The 22,030-nt window shown below is 44.0% G+C and overlaps 1 protein-coding gene across 1 annotated transcript in view; it reads left to right on the forward strand.

Moving 5' to 3' along the window:
• The window catches only part of LOC146174152 (venom metalloproteinase BumaMPs1-like), a 57,284-nt gene that overhangs the window by 10,497 nt on the left and 24,757 nt on the right, over window positions 1-22,030 (forward strand). The window contains exons 5-7 of the mRNA XM_084584096.1: window positions 5,696-5,755; window positions 13,398-13,519; window positions 16,237-16,311. Of these exons, the coding sequence (XP_084440222.1) occupies window positions 5,696-5,755; window positions 13,398-13,519; window positions 16,237-16,311 (257 nt within the window). The remainder of the gene's footprint in view (window positions 1-5,695; window positions 5,756-13,397; window positions 13,520-16,236; window positions 16,312-22,030) is intronic.

Here is a 22,030-nt window from a genome sequence, read left to right on the forward strand (position 1 = left end):
GGACGCTCAGTTGTGGATGTGTCGGGAAGCGACCGGAAAGTCCGATGTTGCAAGGAGATATATCACATAGCAACATGGAATGTAAGATCTATGACGCAAGGTAAACTGGATATCGTCAAGCGAGAAATGGAGAGATTGAACATTGATATCTTGGGTATCAGCGAGCTCAAGTGGACCGGAATGGGAGAATTTAACTCCGGCGACCATTATGTCTTTTATTGTGGGCACGAATCCAAGAGAAGGAATGGGGTCGCTCTCATAGTAAACAGAAGAATGGGCAAAGCAGTGCTAGGGTACAACCCCAAAAACGACCGAATGATTTCACTTCGGATCCAAGGTCACCCTTTCAACATAACAGTTATCCAAGTCCATGCACCGACCACTGCTGCTGAAGAAGCTGACGTTGAGAGATTTTATGCGGACCTACAATGCCTTTTAGACCGCACCCCGTCATCAGACGTCGTTTTTCTCATAGGAGACTGGAATGCTAAGGTCGGGAGTGAAGAAATATCCGGAATTACAGGGAAGTTCGGTCTTGGTGAGCCAAATGAAGCTGGACAGAGGCTAGTAGAGTTCTGTCAAGAAAACAACCTGACCATAGCGAATACTCATTTTCAACAGCACAAGAGGCGCCTGTACACATGGATTTCACCGGACGGTCTGTACAGGAATCAGATCGATTATATTATTTGCCGGCAGAGATGGAGAAGCGCTATACAAGCAGTAAAAACAAGGCCTGGGGCCAATTGCGGCACCGATCATCAGCTTCTTGTTGCCAAAATTAAGCTTCGATTGAGGAAAACGCAGAAAACTAGAAGGCCTTTCAGGTATGATCTGGATCAGATTCCATTAGAATATGCTGTGGAAGTGAGGAATCGATTTCAAGACTTAGATCTAGAAGACAAAGAGCCCGAAGATATGTGGACTGATGTTCGTGATATAATACAAGAAGTTGCTACTAAGGTAGTGCCAAAGCAAAAGAGATGCAAAAAAGCAAACTGGTTATCTGAAGAGGCTTTGCAAATAGCTGAGGAAATGAGGATGGCAAAAGGTATGGGGGAAAGAGAAAGATACAAGGTTCTCAATGCGGATTTTCAGAAAATAGCAAGGAGAGATAAGAATGCCTTCCTGAACATACAGTGTCAAGCAGTTGAGGACAACAGCCAATTAAGGAACACAAGAGCTCTGTATAAGACAATCAAAGATATCAAAGGAATCTTCTGTGCTAAGCTGGGCGTGATAAAGGACAAACGAGGCAAGGACCTCACTGAAGCCTCAGAGATAAAGAAGAGGTGGAAGGAATACACAGAAGAACTGTACAAGAAGGACCCGGATGTGCAAACCCAACATAGGACGGTTGTGATTACTCATGTCGAGCCGGGCATCCTGAAGAGTGAAGTTGAATGGGCCTTAGCCAGCCTTGCTAAGAACAAAGCTAGCGGAATTGATGGTATTCCAGCTGAGTTGCTTCAAAACCTCAACCACGACGCTGTTAACACACTGCATACATTATGTCAAAAGATTTGGACAATCCTGCAATGGCCACAGGATTGGAGAAGGTCAGTTTACATCCCCATTCCAAAGAAAGGCAGTGCCAAAGATTGTTCCAACTACCGCACGTTTGCGCTTATTTCGCATGCTAGCAAGGTGATGTTAAAAATCCTTCAAGGTAGGTTGCAGCAGTATGTGGATCGGGAGCTTCCGGACGTGCAAGCTGGGTTTCGCAAGTGCAGAGGAACTAGAGACCAAATTGCCAACCTTCGCTGGATCATGGAAAAAGCAAGAGGGTTCCAGAAACCCATTTACTTCTGCTTTATTGATTATGCGAAAGCGTTTGACTGCGTAGATCACAGCAGATTGTGGCAAGCTTTCCAAGAGATGGGAGTTCCAATTCACCTCATCTGTCTCCTCAGGAACCTTTATGAAGGACAAGAGGCCACAGTCAGAACTGGGCATGGTGTTACTGATTGGTTTACGATTGAGAAAGGGGTGAGGCAAGGCTGCATACTGTCGCCCTGCCTATTTAACCTATATGCAGAGTGCATCATGAGGAAGGCCGGTCTGGACGAGTCATCAGCTGGAGTGAAGATTGCTGGAAAACGTATCAACAACCTTAGATATGCGGATGATACCACTTTAATGGCAGAAAGTGAAGTGGAACTCAAGAGACTACTGATGCGCATACAAGAAGAGAGTGAGAAGTTTGGGCTTAAACTGAACATTAAAAAGACGAAGATCATGGCGCCTTGCCCTATCAAGTCCTGGAGCATCAATGGACAAGAAGTGGAAGCTGTGACAGATTTTCTGTTCTTGGGCGCCAAGATTACCTCGGAAGGAGACTGCAGCCATGAAATTAGGAGACGCCTGCTTCTGGGAAAGAGAGCAATGGTTAGCCTTGACCGCCTAGTAAAGAGCAGAGACATTAGTCTGCCAACCAAGATCCGTATAACCCGTGCTATGGTCTTTCCAGTTGTGATGTATGGATGCGAGAGTTGGACTGTGAAAAAGGCTGACCGCCGAAGAATTGACGCGTTTGAATTGTGGTGCTGGCGAAGACTCTTAAGAGTTCCTTGGACTGCCAGAAGATCAAATCAGTCGATATTGTCGACCATAAACGCTGACTGCTCATTGGAGGGTCAAATTCTAAAGTTAAAGCTCAGCTACTTTGGTCATCTGATGAGAATAGAGGAGTCGCTGGAGAAAGATTTGATGTTGGGAAAGGTTGAGGGTCGCCGGAAAAGGGGTAGGCAGCGAACGCGATGATTAGATGGCATTCTCGAGGCATTGCAGATGAAGCTATGTGATGTTAAGAAGATAGTGAGAGACCGGAAAGCGTGGCGTGACATGGTCCATAGGGTCACGAAGAGTCGGACACGACTGAACGCCTGAACTGAACTGAATTGTTTACTCGCATAAATGGAAAAGAAATAAAAGAAAGGTGGATGTTCTTTCTTAGATGGGCAACAACAGAAGCAGTGGCTACGCTAACATCCTTCAGTGTGTGTAGTAATAATTACACAACGACCCTAAAGAGTTCGCAAGTGCCGCGATATAGCTTAGAGTAATTCTGCTTTTGTTTTAATGTAGTTATGTGCGCGGTTCTCTCATACTTTGATATCTCCCCATGACAAGGTTGCGTGGACTGTATCCGCCTTTTTCCTTCAAACTAATAAACGTACCCTAGAGGTGTTATATAAGATATTTTGGCTGGGTAGTTCAGGAACTCTAGCTTTCCTTTCATACTCAGGGGTAAGAAGGCCTCTAGTTGAAGAAACAAAACTTCGCTGCTGTGTATTTAGGCGATATACCGCTTAAAAGCTATAAAATAATCGCAGCACGGGTAGATCTAACTATATCCGTAAACTAGGCTTAGCGGAACTCGCCTATGCAGCTCCCTGCTTTCACTTTTCGGTAGTAGGAACGTGCTTGAATCAGGTTCCTATGAAAGGTTTTCATAGGAGCCTCATAACATGAGTAGAGAAATATGGAGATATATGGGAGAGGCCTTCGCCGTGCAGTGGGTATAGTCAGGCTGATTATGATGATGATGAACATGAGAATGGATCTACACGTGTGCTGAGGGGAATATGCCTTATGCGGTTTTATCGTTCATCGCGCCGTCAGTTATACATTCTGCTCTCATCAGAATGCTGTTAGAGATGGAATTACGTTTTTTTACTATGTCATCTAATAGCAACAGGCTGTCAGAGAATCTGAAGGACCATCGAGCTACTTCTTCCACTCAGAAGGCAACTTAAGTTACGAAAGCTTTGGCGAGAGAACATAGTGTAGCTTTTAAAATGTATTTGTACAAGAGGTCTAACTGACGACAGCAGAATGACCTACAAAGTGTATTGATGTCATATTTTGCTGCATCTGCACAACAATAAGATGGGAGTGTCACCTCACCAATATCCATCACACTGGTTTTGTTGACAGTCCAGTATACTTTAATTGGATTTCTTGGGGCTACTCTGACAGAGGCATATTAAAATCCATTGCATTGTCCTCAGCCTATGGGGGACAGTTCTTTTCTGCGTGTTTGCAATGCTGCCTTTTACCATGGTCTCTTAGATTGCCGGTATTTCAACCATATTTTGTTGATTGATTCATTGGTCACTGACCATGGTCAAAAAACAAATGACGTTTCGGGAGTGCTACTCCATGAAAAAGGGAGCAGTAGCGCTCTCGAAACGTCTTTTGTTTTTCAACCATGTTCAGTGACCAGTGAATCGATCATCAAAACTTGATTCCTGACCAGACGGTATGCCGTCGAGCCCTCGACTATGTTTCAACCATATTTTATAGCCCTGAGGAACGATGCTGTCGCAAAGGGCCTTCTGCATACGTCTTTTATTTTATCATTGAGAGGTAATAACGTTAATAAATCTATATTTCTGAACCTATTTTCTAACTAGATGACAAGCTGTCTGAAATGCGAAAAAACGTATTCCGTTAATGCCGGCGTCAGACATAGCTTATATCTCGAAAAGACCTCGGAAGTCATTCGGTACAGCTATTTTAAGCGAAAATACTGTCTGAAGTAAGCAACAATGTCGCTGCAGATTCTCCGCCGCCTTACTCTAATCGTACATTTCTTCTACATTGGTAATTCATTTTTGAGGTGATACTGCCAGACACATCCCAGCTCTCGGTGTGTTTAGAAACAGTTACGAATGAGGCTGAGGTTCAATACATGTGCGTGACAAAATATTTATGTTAACTGTGATGTTACCAAAAATTATTACTTTCAGTTTCAAATATTTGGTACGTAAAAGAAAACTCAAACAAGTTTTAGGAGGTGCTAGAGACAAATAGCCAGTGTCGCAGTAAGTGACCTTGCCTACGCGTCGCAGCGAATGGCTATCGAACGGCTTAGAAAAACCGATTACATTAATTGGTGGGTACCATAAAAATACATTTCTTCAAATAAATTCCCGCTTATTTCGCTTGTGCTAACAACTTAAAAACACTAAAGGATAAATAAGTTGAGTACCGAGAAATCGCTAATCTCGCTCTGGAGTCTTTATTATCCGGCTTGCTTTGTTTCTGAAAATAGGCGTCTTATTAGTTTTCACATATTCTTTAATGAACTCATGTAATGCGATGTACTGTTCAGCTTAGCAGCACTCGGAAGTGCATAATTATCCAGGAATTGCGAGACGGAAAAAAAACAGGGAGTAAGAAATGCAATTAGAATAAAAAGGAAGAAGCCTTCGCCCTGCAGTGGGTATAATCCGGCTGCTGCTACTGCTGCTGCTGCTGCTGCTGATGATGATGATAATGATGATGATGATTGTGAAAAAATAGAGTCACACGGGTGGCTGTTGTGACTTCTGTGAAACTATTGAAGTATGACAGCCTTTTATGCACATTCAGCACAACGCTAGAAGATAAAATTTTGCACACATTTCCAAAACAATTGTTGAAGAGCGCTAATTTTTTGTTACTTTTTCTAGTTAGTTTGTAATGCGGCCGTTTTCAGTATCGTTCAGAATTTCGGAATATCATTGTATTAAATGCTTTAAAACACTTGCTTATGAGAAAAAGAAAGCATAAGTATTTTGTAAATAGGGGGTCCACCCAGCTAGAAAATCGCGACAGCATATACTAAGCCTTTAATAAATGTTCATTTCTACCGCGAGGTCTAAAACAAAGCTCGAATGCTTACATTTCGCGTCTTTTGTTTTTTCAGGAACACCTTTCGATAACCAAACCATGCTGGAATTCGAATCGAGAAACTCAGGATCTGGAGGTAAGAAAAGTTTTCCAAACAGGTAAATAAAAAAGTACGACAACACAGCTCTCTTCTAGTTATTGCCAGAAAGAAGTAGTCAAAGATATGCATTTTGTGTTTCCGAAATTTAGGCATTTTAGAGGGAGTAGCCTTATATACTTTTCCCATTCAGGCTATAGTTCCCAACACTATGATAATAAATAAATTATTGTTTTGACATCTATATCAAAACCACAAAGGTTATAAGCTTGTATCAATTACAACAGCGCATTCCTAAAATTTGAAGCGCGCCTCTTCCTGATAGTGCCCGTATTGTAATCTGAATGGTGGTTTAAAGAGGGTTAAAAACATATTTTTTGATTGACATTCATATCTTCATTTCTCGTCAAGTTTTGCTATGTTAAGCGAGAATTTACCGGATGTCTTAGGACACAAAACATACTCAATAACTGGAGCATTGGTCTTGAATCCTGTTTTTTTCTTTATATAATCGGAAGTTTCAAGACAAGTGTTGGTTAATGTGCATACTGAAAGGGGGTTTTACTATGCTTTAACAGGGATAATAGCCCTGTCGAAGTTTCACGGCGAACCACACACTGAACACAGCCAGTCTCAGTCTCCACAAGCGAGCACGAGCAGCGCAGCGGCACTTCGTCGTCCTTATCCTCGTCTTCGTGATATTCTCGCCTACTTAATCCTCGTCTTCGTATATCCTCGTGTAGTTCACTACAATTTCCCCCGGAGCGAGGAGGAGCCATCCTGGCGACCTATGGTGAGGGCAAGAGGAGCGGATCGTAGTACGTTTTGAGGCGGGTCACGTGCTCAGTTTCGCGGCCGCGATGACGCATGTCCGAAGAGGTAGTGAGTGGCTCCACGATGTAATTCACAGGGGAGGTTTGGCGGACAGTGCGGTAGGGGCCGTGATACTCGGTTCGAAATTTTGATGACAATCCCGGTGGGGTGCCGGGAACCCAAAGCCAAACAAGGGATCCTGCAGGAAAAACGTGTGGCGTCTGATCTTTGTCGCGGTGATGCTTTTGGCGGCCTTGAGATTCCGATGTAAAACACCGGGCCAACTGGCGACATTCCTCCGCATGTTTGGCAACGTCTGAAAGGAAGTACACTCGGAGGAGTCGGGACGATATGGTAAAATAGTGTCCATCGTGGACGACGCCTCACGCCCATAAAGGAGGAAGAAAGGGCTAAATCCAGTAGTTGACTGCATGGCGGTGTTATAAGCGTATGTCGCGAAAGGAAGGACAGCGTCCCAGTTAGTCTGATCGGCGGCAACGTACATCGTCAGCATATTTCCGAGAGTGCGATTGAAGCTCTCAGTCAACCTGTTTGTTTGAGGGTGGTAGGCTGTTGTGGTCCGATGTATGATGCGACATTCGGCCAGTAGAGATTCAACGACGTTGGAAAGGAAGACGCGTCCTCGGTCACTCAGCAGCTCTCGCGGCGCGCCGTGGCGAAGAACAAAATGATGTAGCAAGAACAGGGCAACTTCACGGGCTGTAGCGGCGGGTAAAGCGGCGGTCTCGGCATACCGGGTGAGGTGGTCGATGCCGACGATAATCCACCGGTTCCCAGAAACCGTGCAGGGAAGTAGCCCGTAAAGGTCAACGCCAATGCGGTCAAAAGGGCGGGCCGGGCATGGAAGTGGTTGTAAGGGGCCAGAAGCACGAGGTGTGGATGACTTCCGGCGCTGACAGGCGATGCAGGAGCGGACGTATTTGCGAATATACCCGTACATGCCGCGCCAATAGTAGCGTTGAGAGATCCTTTGAAACGTCTTGACTACACCAGGATGGGCACACTGAGGGTCGGCATGGAAAGAGGTGCAAATTTCATGTCGTAAATGGCGGGGAATGACGAGAAGCCACCGTCGACCATCAGTCATATAATTGCGGCTGTAGAGAAGACCGTCTCGTAGGGCAAAGTGTGGTGCTTGACGGCATAAAGCTCGAGAAGGCGCAGCAGCGTTAGGAGAAGTAGACACGATCTCGATAAGAGATGCGAGCCACGGGTCTTTTCGCTGCTCCGCAGGCATATCAGCGATGGTTAGAGAGGAGAGGACGGGATCAGCCGCCGTAGAGCAAGCAGGTTCGTTGGAGACGGGAGACCGAGATAGTGCGTCGGCGTCCATGTGTTTACGGCCAGAGCGATATATAACGCGGATGTCAAATTCCTGTAAGCGGAGAGCCCATCGTGCGAGGCGGCCGGACGGGTCTTTAGGAGAGGACAGCCAACATAACGCGTGGTGGTCCGTGACGACGTCAAACTGGCGACCGTAAAGGTAGGGTCGGAATTTTGTTAATGTCCACACAATTGGCAATCACTCATTTTCCATAACTGAGTAGTTGCGTTCAGCTTTAGAGAGGATACGACTCGCGTACGCGACGACGTTTTCGTGAAAACCGTTTTTACGTTGTGCCAAGACAGCTCCGAGGCCAACGCCACTCGCATCAGTATGGACCTCGGTGGGTGCTGTCGGGTCGTAGTCACGAAGGATTGGTGGCGAAGTCAAAAGACGGCGCAATGCGTTGAACGCTTCGTCGCACTCGACCGACCACGCAGTTAAGTCACTGTTTCCTCCGAGTAGCTTCGTCAGGGGTGCAATTATCGAAGCAAAATTCTGCACGAAGCGCCGAAAATAGGAGCATAGACCTATGAAGCTTCGAAGTTGCTTGAACGAAACCGGCTTAGGAAACTCCGCCACTGCGCGCAGCTTGGCCGGATCAGGGCGAACACCTTTCTTAGAGACGATGTGCCCCAAAATAGTCAACTCCCTTGCACCGAAGTGACACTTCTTGAGATTCCGTTGCAGGCCGGCGTCAGTAAGGCAAACCAAAACTTGCCGCAAGCGCTCTAGGTGCGTAGCGAAGTCGGTGGAAAAGACAGCAATGTCGTCCAAGTAGCAGAGGCAGATGTGCCACTTGAACTTCCGCAAGATGTTATCCATCATCCTCTCGAATGTGGCGGGCGCATTGCACAGACCGAAAGGCATCACATTAAATTCACAGAGATCATCCGGCGTCACAAATGCGGTCTTCTCTCTGTCACAGGCGGCCATTGGTACTTGCCAGTAAGCTGAACGTAAATCAAGAGATGAAAAGTACTCGGCACCTTGGAGGCAATCAAGAGCGTCGCCTACACGCGGAAGGGGGTAATTGTCCTTGTGGGTAATTTTGTTGAGGCGCCGGTAATCAATAAAAAACCGAAACGAGCTATCTTTCTTTTTCACTAGCACCACTGGTGAAGACCAGGGGCTTTGTGATGGACGAATTACACCACGTTGTAGCATGTCCTCAACTTGTTCATTGATCACGCGACGCGCTGCCGCTGACACACGATAGGGGCGCTGTCGAAAAGGCGAGTTAGAGCCGGTCTGAATGTAATGCGCGACTGTGGAAGTGCGGCCGACATGTGTGTGGGCGGCGTCGAAAGCGAAGCGAAATGTCTGTAAAAGGGCCACGAGCTGAGTCCGGTAGGTGGAAGGAAGAGCGTCATCGATGGCGGTTCGGAAGAAGTCGTCTGGCAAAAAAATCAGGCGTCGGATCGAACTGCAGAGCATCAATGTAGTTACTGCGGTAGGTCTCGGAGGCATCCAGGTCGGAGAGAAGGTGGGCTGGTTGAATAGAACCGGGAGATTCCCCACGTAGCAGAGTAATCGGGCGTGGGGACGGATTGTAGATGAGTAGCTTCGTGAAGCCACCGTTAACATCGATAACAGCAGATGGCAGCGGCAGGTGCTTGCGGTGGATGAAGAGTGCAGACGGTGTAAATAAAACACTAACGTCTGACACGGCAGGACACGAAAGAAGCACAAGGGCACAAGCCTCTGGTGCTACATCGACATCTTCAGCGATGGTCAGCTTTTGAGGACACACTGAACGGTTGTCGTCGGGTAGTGCGTCGCACAGTGCAGAAAATTCTACTTCAGCTCGGGCGCAAACGATCACGGCGTTATTTTTAGACAAGAAGTCCCATCCGAGGATCACGTCGTGAGAACAAGATGACAAAACTACGAACTCGACACTGTACAAAATACCTTCAATGACGACACGCGCTGTACGTGCTGCTAAAGGTGCAATCCTCTCTTCACTGGCAGTGCGGAGCGACAAACCGTTAAATGACGTCATAACTTTTCGTAATCGTCGGCAGAGTTGCTCATAAATCACTGACGCTGCAGCACCCGTATCGACCAGCGCATATACGGACACACCATCGATAGAAATCATTATAATGTTCGTGGGCGGAATATGAGGCCTTGAGCTTTTCGCAGAGTACGCAGCTCTTGCCTCAGCAACCGTGGAGCTTAGTTTCCCTCGTCAGCAGGTGGTGGTCGCCGGCGCATTGGTGACAGTGACCGGCGACACGGAGAAGGAGAACGACGGGTTGTATATGAACGCTGTTCTGGGGCATACGCAGGCGGAGAGTGGGCAGAACGGAGCAGCGGTGGGGAGTAATCAGAAGACGCAGGCTCGGCCATGCGACAACGACATCGACGGGCCACATGTGTAGCGAAACCACACTAGTAGCAAATAGGACGATTATCCGAAGTACGCCAAGGGTTGTAATAGCGCGGAGTGGGAGGATGAAGCGGGGTCGTTTGAGGAAGCGGTGCAGGGCGTAGGACAGGCTGCATGGGTGGTGACGGCTCAGGCGGTGGCCGCGCAGCCAAAGCCGCGTAGGTCAAAGGGGCTGGAACAGCAGGTTGACTATACTGGACTGCTGCTTCGACGTATGTCATAGGAGCAACAGAAGGAATTTCAGGAAGCGTGGGGAGTGCTTCCGCAACTTGTTGGCGGATGACTTGCTGCAGCTTTGGCACTAAAGGAGTGGGAGCGCCAGGACGTTGGCGAACGAGGGATAGTTGATGGGCAACTTCTTCTCGAACGAACTGCTGTATTTGTGGCAGCAAGGTGGACTGGTCTGCTTCAGGTGTTAAAGCTGCAAGCGGCGCCGGGTTTGAGAGCGAAGAGCGAGTGATGTTACGGCGCTTGCGTAATTCATCAAAGTTGTGGCATGCGTTGATAACGTCGACGACGGTGGCTGGATTTTTAGCCAGAAGCATCTGGAACGCGTCATCATCAATTCTTTGAATAATGTGATCAATCTTGGTGCTCTCTGACATTGAAGCGTCCACGCGCTTGCACAGGTCTACGACATCTTCAATATAGCTGGTAAAATTCTCACCAGGAAGCTGTGCACGGCCGCGCAGGCGTTTCTCAGCGCGCAACTTGCGCACTGCAGGCCGGCCGAAAATATCGGCAAAACTAGCTTTGAAAGTAGACCACGATGTGATATCGGCCTCGTGGTTGCGGAACCATAGGTTTGCAACGTCCGTTAGGTAGAAAATGACGTTATTGAGTTTTTGGTTGTCGTCCCAGTGGTTCTGAATACTGACCCGCTCATATGAGGCCAGTCAGCCTTCCACGTCATGGTCGCCGGTTCAGCTGAAGATAGGAGGATCACGCTGGCGCAAAGCTCCAGCGCAGAACACCGCGGATGAGGGGCCGGTTGGACTGGGGGTGGAAGCGTCGGTCATTGCTTGTGTCGGGAGTGTGCGGCTGCGGAGCTCCAGGGCGGTAGGAAATGCTCACCTCCACCAAGTGATAGGGGGTTTTTACTGTGCTTTAACAGGGATAATAGCCCTGTCGAAGTTTCACGGCGAACCACACAAGAACACAGCCAGTCTCAGTCTCCACAAGCGAGCACGAGCAGCCAGCGGCGCTTCGTCGTCCTTATCCTCGTCTTCGTGACATTCTCGCCTACTTAATCCTCGTCTTCGTATATCCTCGTGTAGTTCACTACAATACTAACACCGAAATTTGAAACATAACAATCCAATCTATGGATTGCGAGGTTTATTTTGGAAATTTCTTCTCTTGTCGCATCTAGGAAATGTTAGAGCCACTTAAATCCTATAGGGTTTTTGTTGAGACAGTGACGGATCGTAGTCTGGAGAAGTGACAAGCCTTTGTATGGACTATCGCTGATACATTAATTGTTTTAATAAAAGTTCACACGCAAACATCGTTGTCGAGAAGCTAGATGTTCCATATTACAAACAAAGGAATAAGAGCTTGTGGCTCGCAGGTTCGTTGCGCCGGGTATTAACAATTTTTGTTACCAACTAGCGCGAGCAAAAACCTCCATCACTAATTTGAAGTTGAAAAATGGACTCACCTGAATTTCTGCGAATGCAGAGATCCTTCATAAAATTGTGCGAAATATTTCCTCAGAATAGTATATTATTCCTCATTTTTGTTTTCTTAAGTCCCCCTGATTACTGTAAAGTTCTTAAATAAAAAACTTTCCTAAATTGAAATGTTACAGTTAATTGGTATATCAACAAAAGTCAACAATTTTTCATCCGCAAGAATATCGAATTCAATGATGTCGAAAAGGAAACCTTCGCCGTAGCACACTTGTGCACAGAAGTCGTTGTGACGTCATTGCTTCTCGACTCGGCACTTGTGAATTCTGTTATAGTTACATGATGAAACAACAAATTACATGATGTTACTACATGATGAAACAACAAATATGCAAAAGCAGCAACGACCTCTGGGTAAAGGATACCACGGTTTGAGCCCTGTTTTGAGCTGAAGATAGGAAAGTGTGATATCCCTGTGATGATGTACAACACTGTGATACCAAACCTTTTTATGTGAACAACGTAATGATATCCAGTCACCAACCTATGCAAAAAAATTTATAAAGGTGGCACTGGCAGCTGTAGAACAACTTGATGTATATACTATCTCTTGTTGCGACAAACAGCCACACACGTATATATATATATATATTTATATAAACTAGCTTGTATAATCACAATGAGCTTGTCTTTGATTAAGGCGGTTTTTAAAACAACTTCCTTCCTGTTGAGCGAAATATTCCAAGGAATATTAAGATATTGCCTAACGCGGATTTCATGAGAAATTATTACACAATTTTTATATATTGCGGCAAAGAGTTTGAGAGAAGCTCCTTTTGTGTATGAAAAGTTGACAAAGGAGCTTTAATTTTCTAATCATTTAAAGAGAATTTCTAAGAGGAAGAGAAACAAGAACCGCGAAAGATTCCGCCACAGGCAAAGCACGAGCCGCGCGGTAGTAGCTCCTCTTTGGCTCGTTACTTCCGTGTAGCACGTTGCTTGTGACTCCTTCGCTCGCTCGGGTACGCCGACACCAACGGTGACGTGTTTCGACAACCAAACATGCGCTTCAGAGATGCACTCTAAAACTCATCGATGGTTTATTGTCTTTTATTCCTGAGCGTTATACTTTTGGACACTTCGCCCGAATAATTTGCGGTCCCTTTCCGCTAGAGTCCTCAGTCTAATAGCGGGATTGCGGCCTTACTTGTGTTCACGACATTCTACATCCACCACCAAATATAGGTTGCACGCTCGTAAATACAAAAAAAAAAAAAATTGAAGAATGAAGTCTTCTTTCTACAGCTCAGGTTCTCGCAGGTTTGAGTTCCGATCATACCGCTGGCATGCGGCTGTTGTTTTTTATATTCTAATCGAGTATTCTCATTACAGTTCTTTTTTAATTCACCTTTTCTGTTCCAAAGTAAACGGCTTTTGCTTAGTGTCAACGTTGTTGCCTATATCCTTAAATGCACTTCAATATGCATATTTTTCTAGACAATCGCCTTCCAAACAAGATATACCCAGAAGTTCATGTTGTTGTGGATTATCACATCTCCATGGCACTTAAATTCAGCATCCCAAAAATTGTAAAATATATGGCGATAATGACCCACTCGGTAAGTTCATTTCCTGAATTGAAGACATTAGAGCAATACATATTTTGCAGTTAAATTTATTGATTACTGCTAATTGTTCACCATTATATTTTTTTTTTCATTTCCCGGCCGTAATAGCACATAGTTTCTTTTGTTTTAGTTCAGAAAACCAGTAAATCTGACTCTTCGCAATGCCAAGCAATTTAGAGTGATTAACGCTAAATGTTTTCGTCGATGACCTTTTTTCATTCAAAAGGTGCAGTAAGAAATGATAAATGCGGAAGCGTAAGAACAAAGCGGAAAACAATGGTACGCCAGCGGCAAATAAGAGTGGTACCGTTGAGTTACGTCTGTGTGATGATTCCTAATATTGCAATGTAATTAAGGCTGCCTGTAAAGAAAAAAAAATCCAGTATTGATGTTGCAGCTGTCCCGCTGAGGAAAAAGTTAGGAGCTCGACTATCGCAAGTAATACTTGCCAGGCGGTAAAGTACCATCTTGCTCACTCATTTCAGATAAGAACAAAATGCGGAGCCCTGTATAGACTCAGACGGACTGCCTACAAAGCAAGCAGGGAGATACGTTTCAAGCCTAAAACATAGTTCGTTTAAACAATTATAAGGGCAGTCTATACAGAGACTTGATACTACATGAGAAATATATTACGGAAAATGTACATGCGGCGGTGTATGTTTGGTACCCAGTAAAATACTTGAACAGAATTAGTGCGTACGAATCACATCCTGTTTTGTGTTTTGTTCATTATTAAATTCAATCCCTAAGGACTCAGCAGATTTATTTCTTTGTTTGAGAGCATTGTGACGGCAGAAAAACTGCTCTCAACATTACGCATTTCAACTCACGCATAGGATTATAAAAAAGGCCTAGGCAGCTATTATCGAAGTTTTGCAGTTGTAGGAACATTCGTCTTCGTCTAATTGCTAAAATGACACGTCACGCTGCTCCTCTTGTGTAACGTGATATGGTAGCCAGAGCAGCTACTAAATCATAGTAATTTTACTTCACGGCTTAAAATATCATTGCGACCTCTCATCGGATGTCTGACATTGGCGACCGTTACAAATTGTTGATATTGTAAAAAATCTGCACATTATTCTACTGTATAAAATATTATTTCAAAAAATACTTAAAATCAAGTAACTTGTTTAAAAAAGAGATATACTGCAGAAAGTTTTCTTTACGAAACAATACTGCTGCGAAAATCATTGCCGGCATCCTATTCATTTCGTTTCCAGGGGATATGACAAACTATAAGCAGCAATTCTGGTAACATAGCTACATCACTAGGTTGTTAACGACCGAAACAAAAGAAAGTTTATTTGGTTACAACGCATTTGGGATTACTGATTTGAATAGGGGGAGCGGGCTTGTATTGTGAGCGCTGGTAAATGTCGCAGCAGTAGGTCACTTTGCTTGAAAAGTTTTCCGTTATACGCACAAATAATCTGTAAATTCGTTTTTTAGCTTGAACTGTGAAACCTATTATCTGTAGCGCTCTATACTATGGAAACCTTACCTAGTAAGAAGGGAACAAATCACTGTACCTATGATTATAAGTTCGGATTGTTATATTCCTCATTCTGTCCATGTAGAGAGCTTCACGTTTGAAATATTTTATATAGGTGGGGTTAGAAACAATGCTAATAGTGTAATAGCAAGATTATTTTTCAAATGTCTAGCTATGAATACAAATCTGTGCATTTAGAGGACAACCTCTTGGAGATTTACTTCTTTGGCATTTTGTCATGCCATGCTTGAGTGCACCTCTGGGACGGCAGTTATTTCCTGCATGGCGACATAACTTCCATAACGAAAGTCTTTTTGCGACAGCATCAGTTGTAGAGATAGGCTGAAAACCCTTATCTGCTCAAGGACTAACGAGCTTAAAGCACTCCATTGACGCAATTTCTTGGTATTAGCATTTTGTAAAATATAATGCATAATACAGAAAAAGAAAGCATAAAATCGCTGCAAAGTTTAAGATAACCCTTCCACACCTGACTTCGGCATTCTCGAAAATTTGCAATCTAAATAAAATAAGTCATTCGAAAAAATACGCCATGAACGATAATATTGTGCAAAAGATTATTCCGCTGATACGTATTGTGCTATTCACTTAAGCTATGGTAATTATTACAAAGCGCAAGTGTTCCAGTGCATTCCGTCAGGGGCGCTTGGGCATAAAACGCATCGGAGAACGTTGATATATCCGAGTGACGGCTTATCGTAAATGCTGAAACCGCTTTATTGCTTTTGAGAAAAGACAATAACCTCTTTTGCTCCTTGAAATATAGATTGAAGATATAAAGCAAGATTGGAAGGTGAACAAAAAACATGCTAACCTGCTATAGAAAGCATTCGTTTTAAACTAATGAAAAGCTGGCTTTCCGCAATGATTTATTATCAGCAATAAATTATATTAGCTCCTATTTAAACCCCCCGGAGTATATTAAGACTTTTTTTCTGCATCGGGGCATATGTTTGAACCAGGGGAAAATCCGATTTTTTTCGCTAATGTGTTTAGTGTATTTTTTCGTCCTTGTTTTCTGCCGTATTCATCAATCATCAGGTATTCATGAAATAATTTGACTACATTTGGAAAGCACGGGGGAATATAAAGGTGTTATACTTTAGAGGGGATATTGGCGCCATGTTTTGTGCAATAAATTTCAAATAATAATTTTTATGCGCATTTTATCGCATCATTTTTTTCTTAGGCTAATCTACGCTACGCGAGCATGGTCCAACCAGAAGTAAAATTGAAACTTGTTGGCATCACAATAACAAAGAGGGTATGTAATGTACTGATTTTTGTGGTATATTTTGCAACCCTTTTGAACTAAAGAAAGTTAAGAGTATTGCTTTGGACAGAGACCGAAAACTAATTATACTGCTTCAATATCAAAAAGTAAACAATGAAATGGTTGTTTTTTCCCAACACGAATCGTAAGAGAAAATCTCAAAATTTCCTTCTAAACGTTATCAGAGGAAATGTCAGCTAAACATAGACTTCGTCTTTGCGGCTGCTGAATGCAGCCAAAAATATACGCTCCTTCGCAATAGGAACTGAACATGTGTACAGCCTCTGTAAAGTATGTTCCGCAGCCCTACAATTGTTTTTAATAAATACAGTGCCTTCTTTGAACTTGGGAAATCTTCTGACCTCTTAAAGGTGAATTTATGTAATAAGACTTTTTTATCAAAAGCTATACCCTATATACCTTGTAAATCAGATCGATTTTGCCTTTATCGCCCTTTTTATGTGTCTACAATCCTTGTTCTCCTTCCTATTAGCAACATCGTGTACCTTCATGTATTAAGCCATAGAGATTTAGAACGGTAATTGCTCTAGCAACTGCTTGTCGCAAACGCCTAATTTATTTTTTGCGTTTGCAGTTACATGGAATGAACAAAAATTACCGATTATGTGCATCATTCAGAAAACACACAAACAGTTTCTTATATTTTCCACGTCTCACAATAATTGAAAAAGCTAGGTGAATAAGCATACGCTCTCATCCCCTGGTTAGTTGGTTAAAGCCTGGAAGAAATCAATCAACGGAAAGTTGAATGCCTATGTCATAAAACTTAGAGCGTTTGTATCGCACTCGCATGGTTACCTTGGTTGTCTACGCGCCATAACATCCAACACAACACAACACAAGCTTCTATCACACAGCCGTTCTACTAATTTCTAATCCTCAAATGCAAGAATTCCGGAACTAGGAGATATAATAAAACTGTGAATTTGTACCTTATATGAATTTGAGTAGGCATAAGATTCAATTCTATTTTAATATATACTCGCTTTATTTGGTAGAACGGGCATGATAAAAACGATAATCATGGTGTTCATATTTTGGACACACTATTCGATGCTACATGGTCACTCCTTATTCCAGTGTCCAAGTGGGCATAGGTCTCTCCAAGTAGATACTCCGGACCTAACACACACGCCAACTGTAAGAAAAGTGCCTTGAAATGATTTCTCGATACACAGATACCTTCCCCAGGACTGTTTTTGAACGGGCACATTGATCAGGGTATAATTTATTCGATGAACTCGAAAGGCCCTAAAGAGAAGTATATTTATGTTGATTTCTATTTATAGAGGCACTTATCGATTCTTCTTTATTTTAATAGTAACACGGCAACCCGAATTATAGTACCGCTAGCAAAATACTGGCAGAAAAAGATTTAAAAAATTATTCGTCGATCTAAGAGGGCGTTTTATTACGTGGGGCATTTTGGGCGGTAAAATTTATTTGGTATAATTGTAGTTTTCTACCGGTCTAAGGGGCTATGCTTGAATTCAACCCCTTTTCTTCAATTCCTATAACTTCGGAACTGCTATGGACCCTTTGCAGGGGGCAGTTCTGCTGCCTCCAACAGATGGCGCCACTAGGACGGCCGTCATTTTTTGTCTTCAGAACGCATCGGTGGGAAGCGCGGAGAGCTGCTGTGCAGCTTGTGTAAGAATGTCGACTGGCCCTCAAACACCGCTGCTTTCGTGCGTGTGTCCTCTGTCTTGACAATGCAATCTGCGAGGAAGTAGAGCTAATGACCCTGTGGTTATTAGCAGAATCATCATCATCAGCCTGACCATATCCACTGCAGCACAAAGGTCACTCCCATATTTCTCCAATTACCCGGCCCGGCGCTAGCTGCATCCACTTGACCCCTGCGAACTTTCTAACTTCATCCGCCCGCACCTAACTTTTGCCGCCCCTTGCTACGTTTTCCTTCCCTTGGAATCCAGTTTGTTAAACTAAGCGACCATCGGTTATCCTCTCTTCGCACTACATGTCCTGCCCATGTCCATTTCTTCTTCTTAATTTCCACTAGAATACAGTGACTTGAGTTATTTCTCTTACCCACTCTGCACGTTTCCTGTCTCTTAACGGTATCCCTACTAGTTTTCTTTCCATAGCCCTGAGTTATCTTCTACTTAAGCGAAATAATAGAAGACGCTTTCTACATATATTGGACATCATGGCCGAGGGCTTCGTTTCTTTTGTACGTGTGTCGCGATTTGACGTTTCTTTTTGGGAGAGAAGAGCGCCTATGAGTTGTAAGAAAATGACTATTTTGAACCTCACCTGCCATTCCATCTTATCACCGGCAGTAGCTGCGGAAATGCAAGAACAACCCGGACGTTCGCTTAAGAGTTATATTGCGTCTTTTTATTGCTACCACGGTATTTTAGTAGAATATTAAAAAGTATATTCTTGTGGCTATTGATATTTGCGCATTCATAATCTATTTATTGTGCAAAGAGGGGCGGTCAGTCACCGTGTGCATGCCTGCGAACCGGCATTCATGCTTACTTCAGCCAAGCTCTGATACTATACATGCAATAACTTTTGCTTTCATATAACTAAAACACGGATCAGTGGTGAATTTTACCACAATATGATTTTTATATCTCCGCTTTATCAGGTTCACTGCATATGCGGGTGCTTAGCTCCGGTGTAGTTCAAGTCTCTTTCGCCCGAGAGCAAGCTAACGTCGCTGAGCGACTGAGGTGGGCTTTGAGTCGCATAATGTTTTTTTAAGACAGATGTTGCATGAGGTAAAATAGTGTATGGGCAATTGTCGGGAGAATATATAGAGCCTCTTTCTGAATATAGAATATATTCAGAATATATTCAATTGTCGGGAGAATATAGAGCCTCTTTCTGAATAAAAAAAAAATGTCAGAAGTCTTCCTATAGGCCCCGTGCGCATGTAACTCTGGAGCGACACGCGCGCCACGAGAGGCGGAGCGCACGATCAGAGTGAAAGGGCGCCGCGAACTCGCCACAGCGGATGTATGATGACTACTTCACTGCGGTACGCCGGCGAGGTCGTTTCGGACAGCAATGGACCCTGTGAAGAGTTCAAGAAATTGTTGAGTCATTGGTTTTACCAACGACCAAGTTTTACAGCTTCTCGACTCGAGACTTGGAGCAGAAACGACGCCTACGTTGGATTCAACTCGTTTTCCGTCAGTACTTAGAAGTAAGTTTTATTTTTCCGCAATTACTATGACAGCATACCGTTTGTTGATTTAGAATACCTATACAAGTCTGCTGCTTCTTACATGTTGCAGAGCTTTCTGACTGCAAACAATATGTCGTAATATCATCGTTTCTTTTTCCCGAGGCTCATTTGTCAGTTGCCTGTGGCAAGCGGTGCCGCTTATTCTTGTTTTCTTTTTACGATTCAGTGATGACGGAACAGAGTGGCAGCCTTGAATCCACCCATATGCAGCAAACGTTTTGTTGGAAACGCGAATTGAAAATTAAGACACTTCTACAAGGTGCCTGATCAGGTGACAGCTGAGTAGGAAAAAGGAACATGTAAAACAGCGAAATAACGAATGTTACTTTCAGTTTGATGGATTTTGGGGGTGCCGAGACGCACGTCTGTGCGAGGCACCGCCCCGACACTTCGCTGCTGTTTTCTGTCAAAAACTATTTTGCATCGTCAACATGTCCGGATTTCAACAGTTTGATGCCTTTGGCTATGCTCGCACCTTGTAAAAAAAAAAAAAAAAACTTGTCAGCCCAAAGGCAGGCTGCAGAACGGCAGCTATCACCAGAGGCGCGCAGGCTCCCGTTGCTATGGGGGCGAAACTCGTCTGCTACGGCGCTCACTTGGGACGCCAAACTCGCCACTGGTGGCGCTGAAAGGCGCGCCGCCGGTGGACGCTCCTGATGGCATGCACGGTTCCTTTAGGAATTGGATAATTTATTATCTATGATAATACCGGATGGTCAGGTCAGCTGGACACATCAAGCTTTGTGGACCAGGGTTAGGTACATTATATTGTTTCGGTTTCTTATACTGGCAACCTCGGGGTTCAGTCTGAGGGTCTGGGTTAAGCTAGAGTATTTAAACACGGCAAGTTTTCAGGCTTCAGGACAAAGTATATGCAGTACATGTGCGCAGTGTTCTTAGCGCTGGTTGGGGGGGAGCAGCGTGATACATAATCAGGATTTTTTTGTCGCCTAACCGAACTGCATATCTGTAGACGAGTAGTAGACATATTTTGTAGCGTAATGAGAAGGGACGCGGTTCACAGTGGACACTTTGCTATTTACCTTGGACCTTTGCTTTTGGGCTCCGAGGTTAAGACTTTTGGCTATTTCGCAGAACCTTTAATATTTTTGGACGAGTCTAGTTACCTTAAATCAGGATTCCGTTAGTCGTCATGCCTAGAACCAGTAGTAAGATGTGTTTATCCTCACCTCTGAAGTGTGGTAATGTACTGATTGTAAAAAGGTGGTTGATGATTTTAGGTTTTTACCACGAGCAGAAAAAGCTACTGAGTGCTCAGGCTGGTTCTCGATCTCTAACTTTACATAAGACCGATTTTTATAACCGACACTAAAACAACAGAACGGAATAAAACCTATATTTTTCATCTATTCGGCTTCTCGCGAAAGCAAAAGCGCTAGGTCCGCGAAAAGAGGCTGGTACTTCAGCGTCAAATGAATAGCTCAAGCATAAAGCATACATTTCGTTTGTTCCCTTCACTCAGTACTCCCGTTGGGCGAGAGGTCAAAATTCGAGAAGGCAATGCTCGCAATACAGAGTTGCTCCGCCGCACCCAGTAGTTTTCTCATAGACACTTCGCGGAGGTTTACCTGCATGTGGGAATATACAAGTTGCAAAATAATACAATCGTCTTAAAATTCCTTTTTTAACTGTGAGGATATCACCCTTGATGTGGAGATGCCGCAATATATTGGCCACTCTAGATTCGCTATATCATTACAACCGAACAGAAGACATAGTGTAAAAACTGAGTCATTGGAAACATAACTTCATACATAATGTGGGCCTGACATCTACATGAGCGCCCTAGGAGGGAGAGTAAAGTCGCCTGACTACGTCCGCAAGGATTCATCGTTCCCAAGGCTCATAACTGCTTCTGACAATGCGGCGTGAATTTCTTTCGTAATATGTTTCCTTCTTACCTGATCTCTTTGTTTCAAACTGTCGTTTTCTAGCTGCCTTTGTAGCGTTACCAGCCTCGACATCCTTACAGTTATAACTACGCTCTACGTTTTTTTTTTCGTGCAGACGAGTATTTTTTCCTTTTAACCAAATAAGTTAGATTTATGGCTTTTAACATCACAAAGTAACTGAGGCTATGAGAGACACCGTAGTTAAGGACAGCGGCAATTTCGACCACATGGGGATGTTTAACGTGCCCTGACAACGAACAGCACATGGGCGCATTTCTTTTCGCCTCCATCAAAAAATGGCGGCTGGTGACGGAAACAAAGTATGTATTTAAAATTAACAGGAAGTGATAAACATGATAGCATTTAAGGCTTAGCCTGGTATAAAGCGGACGTTTCATCTGGAACAGATAAGTTGTCATTTTTGTCATATTGGTAAAAACTTCCCAAGAACCTAATTTGTTTCCCAGAAATTTTTAATCAAAACATATTTTTGTATTGAGCTATATATGCTTGATGATTCGCAATTTTACCCTAGTGGAAAATCCCGTATCACGCT

Source organism: Amblyomma maculatum, chromosome 11, assembly GCF_055883805.1.
Source record: "Amblyomma maculatum isolate TAMU_Amacu chromosome 11, ASM5588380v1, whole genome shotgun sequence".
Taxonomy (NCBI): Eukaryota; Metazoa; Arthropoda; class Arachnida; order Ixodida; family Ixodidae; genus Amblyomma; species Amblyomma maculatum.